Below are 12,048 nucleotides of genomic sequence, written 5' to 3' on the forward strand. Positions count from 1 at the left end.
TAACCAAAAGTGCACTGAGGTTGTGTTAAAGTGACTGCTGTGTCATCACACACAGAAATCTAGTGAATGCATAGTTCTCAGAAATCATTTAGGGAGAATAAAAATAGATTACAATATACCCGCTCATTTTGAACACTGTATACTTCAAATCAAAAAATCCAAAATTTTTCAAGAGAAAAAAATGGTCCAGATGGTAAAAAATTGAAAAACCAAAATTGCATTTTAAAAATCAGTAATTTTGGCTGAGGTAATAAGAGCTTTGTATGGTAGTATGCTGTTGTCGCTAAAGATGCAGAGGCAGGGAAAAAAAGATTGTCAATCCTTGGTTTAGAAGCCCCAAAGGCTGAGTCACTATGAACAGTTACCTGAGCAGTAACTGAAGGGCTTTGTTTTCAGGTACCATATTAAGTTAGAGAAGAAAATAAATAGCCTAATAAACCAGAAAACAAATGCTGGGGGTTTTTCCCCCCTAAGTATGACAAAGTCTTTTAATAAGAGTACTACTATAAATGTATCATCATCCTTTGGTTTCAGAAAATGGTTTAGGTAAGGTAGCCATGTTTAAAAAATGGTCCAAGTTCTTTCAATTTGAAGCTATTTTTTTAGCAGAATATCCTTGCTCTGAGTCACAGCAAGCACCATTAGCAAAAACTGCATTGTTCATCTATTTTAAGGCGTGCCAATTTCTCAAAACCTTTTTTATGTTTTATGCCGATAACTATAATACAGGTTAACCTCACATGAGAATGACACCTCAGAAAAACTTATCATTGTCGAAAGTTCCTCTGTATTATTCATCTTCAAGCAGTCCCTGAATTAAGGTCCCTGCTGTTTAACTTGACCTTTTAAAAACAGTGTGAGCTAGTTGCATTGCAAAAACCACAACGTAAAGGCATTCCTCAAACATTAAGAGATTAATTTTAAAGCAGAACTTTAAACCTAATCCACCAGTACCAAATATTTAAAATTCAGATTTTAGCAAAACCAAACAGGATATACTTTAGCATTACCCAAGTAAGATAAGTGGTTTTGCCATTTAAACCGCAGCTTTGAAACATCTCAGCCCTCTAGGGCCACTGATACGAATCCCAGCAGGATTAAATCAAGGGCAGTACATCAAACGCACAGTAAGTGGCTCAGGTATCAGTCAACATACAGTGCTCGCTTTATTTTAGCCCTGTATAAGGCACTGATTATAGGCAACGCTCACCCAAAAGGACACAAAAAGAAAAAAAATTTTGTGGCCTTTTTTAGAATGAAATGTTCTCGAACTTAACTCGGATACTCAGTATCATTCACTCAGGCTTGCCCTAAACCTAATTTACATAGACAAGTTTATAATGCTTCAAAGATGGCAATAAGATCTATAGTGAATCTTTATTCCATGTCAGGATAGCCAAGACTAGTCCTGTGGGAATACGGTCTGGAATCTATTCATATTACACAGGCCCCTCGCATGTTTTCTAAAGGTTAAATCAGAGGCCAGCAGAGGAATAAAGCTTATAATAACACTACCTTACAAAGTCATCTCAGGAAGGTTGGTTCAAATATAGTGATAGAGCATTGTGGACAGAAAACCCAGAAGTTATAACCCTGCTGATCAATAGGGGATCAAATGCCACATCACAACATCTCTTTTACAACCAAAAACAAGTCACAAGAAGCTTGAGAGGATCTATAGAATGAAGGGCAATGAGGCTCAAGGCGTGGGAATGATTGTTAAGGGCTATTTTTTTCCTCCTTTCTAAACATGTGGAACTGTCTTTTCACTTTCTAGAGTTATTACTGTCTCCAATTCAAAATAAGGCATGACCCACAAACGTGTTCTCTCAGTAATCTTAAAATTCTGTCACACTCCAGGGGTAGGTACTCCCATCAGTGGCAATGTACACATATGTGGCCTTGTTATGGTAGTAAACTCTACTTCAGAACAGAATGGCTAAGGACTGAGATTTGGTAAAGTTTTCACTAACTGAATAATAGCAAAGTTTCAAGGAAGTGTAAAATTGAATTTACATGGTCAACAAATACTTTTCAGTACAAAAAAATGAAAAATAATGTTAAAATCTTTTGAAAAGGCTTTTCAAAAAAAAAACGTTTTATGTAGGGAAAGCAATTATGAAACTTAAAAAGGCCTCAGGTTCATCACTGTGATGTTTTTGTACAATACTCCTGCAAATGTTGCCTGGTCCGAGTATGTACCAAATTTAGAACACACTAGAAATGACTTTTTAAAAATTGCCTTAGTAACATGTCATGACTGATAAAAGAGGATCATGTAAAATAAACCCAAAACCGGGTTATTTTCTTTTCCTGGTTGCTCATATTCCAAATAATTGTGAGTTTAATGTATACAATCATACAACTACTATTCATTACACTCCAGTAATGAAAAATATGTAGTATTCATATGAACCTACCTCATGGTTATTGATTTAAATTTTATTTTTCTTCTTTGAACCAACCCTGTTAGCACTAAAAGGCATGAAAAATGAAAAGGTCTCTTCAGGTTAGATGTACCAATATACAGCTTTCTACAGGGTGAAAATAAAAATCTGATAAAGACAACCCTTTATCATCTCTATATTTTCAGATTATCTAGCTAACCATTAGATCAGTTATAGCTAACTATTAGATCAGTTGATTACATGCCCCCTGCCTGAGGAGGCCTTAAAAATTCCATTTCTGGGGTGGCGGGTTGGCTCAGTTGGTTAGAGCGCAGTGCTCCTAACACCCAGCTTACTGGTTCAATTCCCACATGGGAATTTTCACCCTCAACTAGAGTGAAAACAACAACTTGACTTGGAGCTGAACTGTGCCCTCCACAACTAGATTGAAAACAGTGATTTAACTTGGAGCTGATGGGTCCTGGAAAAAAAAACTGTTTCCCATTGTTCCCCAATAAAAAATAATAATAATTTTAAAATTCCATTTCTTGAAAAGGAACTATTGGGATAGTGAGCTGGCATGCAATGGCAGTCTATAAATGTTGCACTTTTTAAAAGGAAAACCCCAGTCCAAGATGACTTTCAAATTTAACTATCTGCAAAATGAGTGGCACTCAACTTATTCTTCATTTGACCTACTAAGTGTTAATCCAAATTATAGACTAGAAACTGCAAAACACTTCAAAAAAGCCCCTCTCAAGGTGATACTGATAATCTTTCCATTATTTAACTCTCACTCCTTTCCCCAACCACACAAATCCTGTCTTTTTTCTTGTAGTCCAAGTCCTACTTTCCCTAAAAAACTGAGTTTAAAATCTATTTACCCTACTTCTCAAGCTATTATAGCATTTATTGACTGCACCACCTATTTATTTCGAAGGCTTGGCTAACTTATGTTGTTAATAATCACACCCAGAGTTGGCACAACAATCATTTCTAAATACCACCATATACAAAAAGCACCAAACTGGGTGGTAGGCTATATTTTGGGTTGACTGATCTCATTTCCTATGTTTCAGCTGAGCACCAAGCAGTATTAGGTTAAGAAACATACAGAGATTTTATCTGAATATGTGATTCTTTGAAAAATCTTCTATAGCTTCACAAGAGAGTTTTGTATTCATATTTTAAGGTTAAAGGAACAGCTAACAAGCAATAGGTATTTTAAAAATCTTTGGGAGAATAAAGATTAAAATTTTAAATTATTGATTCCTGACATGCTCAATCCCATCAGTTCTGCTATGAAGAAAAGGCGAAAACCAGGAAAATCGGGTATTTCATGAAATTAAGATTTTTTTCTTTCAAATAAAATAATTTTAATTAGGTATATGAAAAGTTGCTACCCTGGATTAGAATGCACGTGGTTAAAAAAATGTAATCAAAAGAATATTTCCTGACATGAAAATTATATAAAATTGAAATTTCATTGTCCATAAATAAAGTTTTATTAGAATACAGACATACGCATTTGTTTATGTATTATCTATGGCTGCTTTTATACTACAATAGAGTAGTTGCAATAGAGACTATGACCCAAAAGTCTAAAATATTTACTGTCTGGCCTTATCAAAGTCAAATGAGTTAATTTTATTTCTTGTAGACAATTTAAACATAAGGAAAAATGGTGGAATATCTAAATATGTAAATTAACAAAATAATGAGGCACCTTTTTTGGTCTTTAGTTAACATAATATTTTTGAGACTATAAAGCTGCAGTAAGACAGGCACTTTACTACATTGCTGTTAGGAATGTAAACTGGTTTATCTGTTCTGCGAAGCCGTTTGGGAATAGGTATCAGGAGTCTCAAATATCACTTTCAGTGCTGTAAAGAATTTGACCATAAAAACATACCACAATTTATTCAACCACTTCCCTATTGATAGCTATATGTATATTTTCAATGTTTTACTATAGAAACAATGGAATATATAACATTTTTATGAATGCTTTATTTTAAAGATTTTAATGTATTTAACATAAATCAACTGATACTAAATCTATGGGAGTCACATTTTATAAGAAACAGAGTATTTTATATAATCTCAGAGTTCTGTGAGCTTGCTGGGCCACAGGTTATACACACCTTCAACTTCACTAGACAGTGCCAAAATGTTCTCTAAAATAAGAACAATTTATTCTATGTCAATACTTTTCAGACATATTCATTATTGCCAATCTGATGGAAGAGAATTGTTGCCAACCTGATGGCATCTCACTGTTATTTTCAACTGTATTTTCCTAATTACTAGGAAGATTCAGTATCTTCTTTATTGACCATTTATGTTTCCTCTTTATGAAGTGACTGATCAGGTCCTTTGCCCAATATTCTATGATAACATTTGTCTTCATTTGTTTCTTTTTGTTTTGTTTCATTGAGTAATTTGAAGGTGAATCCTCATTCTTTTTTTTTTTTTTTTAAAGATTTCATTGGGAAATTCCTCTTATCGACACCATTTTCACAAGGCCTTTATTGGGGGAACAGTGTGTACTTTCAGAATGTAATCCTCATTCTTTTAAGAACAAACTTTATAACCACCACTTTTCCTCCAAAGCTCTTCCATCTTAACTAGATCCAGTATTATTCCATTCATACTACTTCTCACAGCCCTCTCAATGGAAATAAATTCCTCTTATTGACACCATTTTCACAATTACCTTAAAGCTGTAATGATGTCATCCATTCCCCTCCAATATATTTACATATAGCACAGAACATACCCAAATTCCATAATGTGCCTTTCAAAACCTTCCATAATCTGTCCTCAACCAACATTTTCAGCCTATTACTCTCCTATATATACTCTATGCACCAAATAAACTGGACAGTTTGCCACCTATCTCAGATACCCCCTGCTTTCTAATTCTGTCTTGATCTATGCAGTTCCTAGCACCCATCTGATTATAGGAAATTCTTCTTCAAGGAAAGCTCTTCCTTATAATATAATGCCAACAAATAAATATAGGAAAGAATTAGAAAAAAAAATCACCATTTTGCAACCATATGAATAAAATTCATTCAGGCAAGAATCATCAGTTCATGAAAACCCACAGGGTGGTAATTTATGAGGAATAGGCTACTTCACATAATCTCAAAGTATCCCTCCCCCAAATTACTTATAAGAGTAACTAAATTGAAGAAATAAAAAAAACACTGTAACCAACTAATCAAAATTAATATCATCAATAAGGGGCAAATACCACGTGCCTCCAAATTTGATGTCTTGAGAAAGACACTGTTATCACTTATGCAGTATTCCAGTCAAAAATGCATAACCATGAGTAAACATCAGAGAAACCCAAACTTAGGACATTCTATAAAATAACTAGCCTGTATTATTTTAAAATATTATTCAAAAATGTTAAATGTGAAAGACAGACTAAGGACTTTTTCCAGATTAAAAATTATACATAATTCTTAACTGGATCCTGAACAGGGGAAATTACTAAGGACATTATTGGGAGAATTAATGAAATTTGAGTATGGACTATAGATTCAGGTCGTGTGCTTAATAAATATTTACTGAAATAAAAGAGCTTTCATTCCAAGAATCCACATCTAAGGAAATGCAAAGATACATATACCTGAGAAGAGAAACTGATAGGACTAATGTGCTGAAACAGTGTCTGGAACACTGAAGATTAAAATGAGCAAATTAACAATTCTGGGAATGTTCACAGAAACCATCACCACTCACCTTACTTCAAGAACAAACACATGGTCCACATGTGATTTTTCAATAAAGGCTTCAAGTTTCTAATATTGAACAGAAAACTATTTAGCTGCCAAAGGAAATAACTGCAAAAGTATTAGTCACCTATAAAAACATTAGATTATTAGTTTTTACCAAAAAAAAAAATAAAAATCTAAAAACACACATTCTACTGCCTTTTGAATTTTAATGACACTAATAGCTTTATTTAACAAACATTGAGTGACTACTATGTGCAAAGCACTGTGCTAGGTGCCATGAAAGATACAAAGATGAAAAAGACATCGTCCCTGCCCACAAGGAGCGTATAATCTAGTGGGGGAGACAAGTACACAAATAACTAGAATACAAGGCAGTAAACAACAGAGTGGGCAAGTGTCGAATGTGGCCTGAGTGTGATGCTAATTAGCCTCAAGGTTCCAGTTTGAGACACTGGGGATGTAGTGTTGGCTGCTTTGAAAATCCCATCTCAAGATTGGCATAGTAGATGTTTAAGTGGTCCTACCCAAGCAGCTGGAGGCAAGAGAGTATGCCAGGTGGAGGGGCTGTTTGAAACTCTGTCATACCTACATACATGGTGCTGATACAAGTATGCAGGGACAGCTAAAAAAAGAACATATATATATATCATCTGTCCTTTGGTTAATGGCTATAGCTACTGTTTTAAACAATATACTTTTATATAAAAAGGAATTTGTATAATCCCAGAAAAATCAATTTAAGGATTAATATTAATTCAACAAAGAATCTTGCCATAGGCAATTTTCTTATTTACTAATTGATTAACTCTTTTCTCTAAATATCTATAAAGCTCTTTAGCAATTAAACAGTTAGACATCTAAGTATTGCTGAGTAACAACCTCTTATGTTCAGCCTTCTGAAGGAAATGGTCACATACCTGATAACCTGATATAATACTATTCTAACAGCAACAAGAAGGCCTTAAAGAGATTTAAGGAAAATAATTTTTAATGCGTCAATGCAAATGGAATACACGTTGATTACATACAATTCAATGTCCTTTGAAAATATCTCAACGACAGCATTTGAAACCAGTTAAGGCCAGCAAAATTGAAGTGAGGAAAAAATGTCACATGTCCTGTCTTTCATTGGTTTCATACAATATTACCTACGACTATGGCAATCCAATCTTTCCTTTGAAAATTCCATTTATTAGCATTGACGAGCTTTGATTTACTTTTAGCTCGTATGCTAATGACAGCTGCTGACCACTTCCCTCTTGGTAGTGCTGACATAAATGGCAAAGTAGAAGCACACTTCCTGGCTGCTTTTCCTACTTCCTGAATTGGAGGGTTAACTGCTTAGCCTGTTTCCTTCAGTGTGTCACTGTGATCCTGGGACCTCTGCTGCTTTCTCTCAAGGAAACGAGCACGTGCATCTGATATGGATTTATCATCATTTCTTCTTTGCATTTTCTTTAGGACTTCTTTTGATATTCCATCTGAAAACATTACAAATTAATTCAGTAAAACTTTAGTTTTGAGATTCAGTACTAGAAATTTAAGTTAAAGAGAAAAAGATGCCCAGATTTTTAATGTTATAGAGAAAAAAGAAAATTAAATTCTGTCCTTTCAAAAAAAATGATGTATTCTATGGTTAAAAAATGGTCAGTTTTCTGAGTCCTAAGGAGTCAGACAAATTGACCCTATTCAAGCATGTAGTGCAGTTACACCCTGCAACAAAACACAAGTCTAATGTTTCTAAAATGACTGTTCCATGATCTTGAGCAAAATTTCCCACCATTCTATTTCTCAGGGATATCAAGTAAGGATAATATAATTTGCTCCATCAATCAGCCTCTGAAAGCTTTACTGAGAAATAAGTTTCCTTATTTCTCAAGTAAGAAACAAGTGTGAGCTGAGAAATAAGTTTTGTGTCCTAGATCAGTAGCACAACTGTTTCAGCCTCCCAACTAGGGACCTAACATTTTATGGAAAATAAAAGATCTTCTGAAGTAACAATTCACAAAATTTTATAAACCAAATAAAAATAGTAAAGTATACTGGGAAGCACTATGGCGTAATAGTTAAGAAAGAGTACAGGACAAAGAATCAGGTTTCTTGGATTCAGAATCCAGACGCACTAATTATTAGCTATGGGATGTTCAGCAAATTATTACACACTGCTAAATACTTCCTCTGTAAGTGGAGATACGTACTTATGTCATAGGGTTATTGTGAAAATTCAATGGGGGTAATACAAGCTTTTAGCAAATGGTAAAACCTCAGTACATACTGTTGTTAATAATGTTTTTGGATAGAAGGGTTAAGAAAAACAAGATTAACTGAAAGGAAAGAAGGAAGTCAAAATAACTAAGTCTGAGACTCATGACAACTCTTTCCTTTCTGAGTAGACAGAGCCAGAATCTAAGCCGTGTAACAATATTTCTGTAATTATATGAGAATTTGGACATTTGTGTTCTCTGGACTTATATCACTAGAACAAGTGATACACTCACCCTTTAGATGTTTTACATTTTCCTTATTTGTCCATCTCCTTCTTGCATCTTCTCTTGCTTCACGTCGGGCCACACTGCTCAAATCATGTGCATTAAATTCATGCAACTTGGGTAACAAATCTCTCACCCACTCATAACGGATTGGACACACAATTCTTGCGTAGACTTTGGTGGTAACCAATACCTCATGAAAAATTATCCATTCAAGTTTGGTTTCCTGTTCATGAAGCTATATAAAAGAATTAATTTGAGGATGATAACTCAATAAACTGCCTTATTCCACATTAGATCAATCAAATACTAATAGCCCAAACTCCTGAATTAATCCCTGTATTCTTCAAACAGGAGGTATGGGCCTATTCAACACCTTTTCAGTTTTATGTAATATAGACGTATGCTAAACTTAACCTCAAAGTGAAAAATAGAAGACATTTACATATTACTTATTCCTATACCTTTACAAAGTTCTTCTCCTTATTAAAAATAAGGTACTTACTGCTGAGGAAGGATGAATGTGAACTGGGCTTCCACGCCCATCCATTGTGCAAAACGTTCTCCCAACAGATCTAAAAACAAAAAAAAACCAAAGGATAAAGACAATACTGTAAAACAAACAAGTAAAGCACTAAGTCAAACAATGAACTATTATAATATGTTCTGTTACAAAAAACACTATAAACAGGTTTATTCAATTGTCACTATAATTTCTCTGCCAATTCATCTAAAATTAATGATACAACTTAAACAAACAGTCATTTCAGTTAAGTATAAATATTTTTGGTTAATAAGTAGTAATATTAACAATAATATTGTCTTTGTGTTTTAGAGTTTCCAAAATGTTTTTATAATAAAGGCTCAAAAGAACCTGTAAGTTTTGAGAGCCAGGCACTTTATGATCAAAACTGAGATTCAAAAAAATTAGCTAGCCTTCTCAAGGTCACAGAGCTAATGTTTGGTGAAAGCAAGTTCCAAACATAAGTCTTCTAACTTAAACATAGTATTCTTTATATTATATTATGTTACATCTCTTTTTCAAGGTATGAGTTTCACCATTCTAAAATCTGACAATTACAACATCTCATCTATCCTTTTTCTAATTCATGGTCTTCATATCAAATTCGTATCCTCTTCTATACTTCCCTACATAAATGTTATTCCAAAAACTTGTCAAAAAAATAACCCTTGTTCAATCATCACAACTGATTTCCTATAGAACTTATATATATTCCTATTATAACCCAGATCAGACTGCATTATAATTATTTTTTTATATATCTGTACAGTATATACAGAGGGTGCCAAAAAAATGTATACACATTTTAAGAAAGGAAAAAACTGTATTGAAATTGTACTCAATATATACCGATAACAAAAGACAAATTCAAGTCACGTGTATACATTTTTTTGGCATCCCCGGTATTTGTATAGTATAAAAATATTTACTTGAACCATTTGAGAGTTAATTCCCAACCTATGCCTTATCACCCCCAAATACCTGGGTGTGCATTTCCTATAATAAAGGACATTTACATACATAACCATGATACAACCAACAAAACTAGGGAATTAACACGATACATGACTAACATTTCTTCAGACTCCACTGAAATTCTACCAAATGTCTTAATATCCTTTATAGCAAAAGGATCCAATTCAGAATCATGTATTGCCTTTACTTTTCATGTCCTCTTAGTCTCCTTCATTCTGGAATACTCCCCCAGTTTTTCATTGACCTTCATTATCTTGACACCTTTAAAGGTTAAGTGATATTGTAGTATGTCTCTCAATGTGAGTTTGTCTGTTTTAGGATGATTAGATTCAGGTTATGCATCTTTGGCAGGAATATCACAGAAGTGATGCTGTGTTTTCATTATATCCTATCAGGAAGAACACGATTTTGATTTGTTTCATAACTGATAATGTTCACTTTGATTGCTGGATTCAGTGGAGAAGCATCTGCCAGGCTTCTCCACTGAAAAGTTACTTTTTCCCTTGTAATTAATAAGAATTTTGTGGAGAGATGCTCAACTATGTAAATAATTCCATTTGTCATTAAACTTTTAATTTACTCATTTATTAATTTATGATTACAGACCCAGGATTTCACATTTTATGCAATGGATTGTATAATCCCTTACTATCATTATTTATTTTGATGCTCAAAATTTTCCATATTTGATCAGTACAGGACTGACTGATCGTGTACTTGACACGGCCTCAAACTTCACTGATCACTTCTTTGCTTGCAGGCAAAGTAAGATGTTCTGGGCTCATCTTGTTCTTTCCCAGTCCTATTTCTCCAAAGAGCCCTGAGTCCTTTATGTGGCAGATGGTTTTTCCAAGTCAAGATCTGGGTACTAAGTATATTCATTGCTATAATGGTGTCATTGCTCCCAGTTCATTTTAGAGCTAGGGTATATGTGTATATAAATATTTATAGACACACATATATGTTATATATACACACAGTAATATCTATTTTTATTCTCATATCTAACTATCCATCCAACTATATTAAAAAAACATACGTTCATAATGATACCCTGAAATTCCATTCCAGGACTACAAAGTTCCTTCTCGTTGTCTCCTTTTCCATATTTCTAACTCTCTGCGCCATTATCTTTAATGTATTTAATTATGTGATCTGTTCCTCTGTATCTAACGAATCTCCCATCACCACCACTGTTACCCCTTTCCCTACAAAGATGCCTTCTCTCACTACACTCAAACTCGGACACTAAGCACTGAACAATTCCCATGTGAATGCTTTCCCCATCCTGCTCAAGCTCTGATACCCCATACCAACTTTCCCTTCCTCAGGGATGCCACCTCAACCTGTCTGGCTTTCATACTCCACAGAGCCATCCCTTTACAAGAAACCTTGTAATTCAACGTAGGCACTGATACCCCGTGCTGGACAGCTGTCCTACAGACGCCCCCGTCGCCCCACTTGAACTCCAACATCCCACTCTGAATCGCTGCAGCTCCCCCTGCACAAGTTATGAAAAGGTTCACCGTAGCTGATGTCATCATAATCACAGAGCTTAAATCAAACCGTCAATCTTTAATATTAAATAGTTCAATAATGTAGTCACACTAATATTGCTTACCTTCGGGCTACATTTTTGAAATAACCTGCACAGAGACATCTTCGTAGTACTTCATGTTTAGGGCCTTCAAAAGTCTCTCTTGGGAAATCACTTTGCTATTGAAAGAATATATATATATGTGGTGGTAAATCTCACAGAACAATTTAAAATAATCTTTTCTTTTGAAAAATCAGTATTTCTAAAGATTCTGTTTCTGGCCAATATGGAGTAAGAGGGACCAGACTTACCCTTCTGCTTGAAACAACCAAAAAATGGACAAAACGTATGAAGTAATGATTTCCAAAATACTGTATATCACGCA

At 34.3% G+C, this 12,048-nt stretch overlaps 1 protein-coding gene across 1 annotated transcript in view; it reads right to left on the reverse strand.

The window, feature by feature from the left end:
• Positions 1–6,335: 6,335 nt before the first annotated feature.
• DHX40 (DEAH-box helicase 40) overlaps positions 6,336–12,048 on the reverse strand; it is a 35,874-nt gene continuing 30,161 nt past the window's right edge. Inside the window, exons 15-18 of the mRNA XM_033090843.1 lie at positions 11,748–11,842; positions 9,134–9,203; positions 8,638–8,866; positions 6,336–7,620 (exon numbers count right to left, since the gene is read on the reverse strand). Coding sequence (XP_032946734.1) covers positions 7,481–7,620; positions 8,638–8,866; positions 9,134–9,203; positions 11,748–11,842 — 534 coding nt within the window. The 3' untranslated portion in view covers positions 6,336–7,480. The remainder of the gene's footprint in view (positions 7,621–8,637; positions 8,867–9,133; positions 9,204–11,747; positions 11,843–12,048) is intronic.

Source organism: Rhinolophus ferrumequinum, chromosome 21 (assembly GCF_004115265.2).
Source record: "Rhinolophus ferrumequinum isolate MPI-CBG mRhiFer1 chromosome 21, mRhiFer1_v1.p, whole genome shotgun sequence".
NCBI lineage: Eukaryota > Metazoa > Chordata > Mammalia > Chiroptera > Rhinolophidae > Rhinolophus > Rhinolophus ferrumequinum.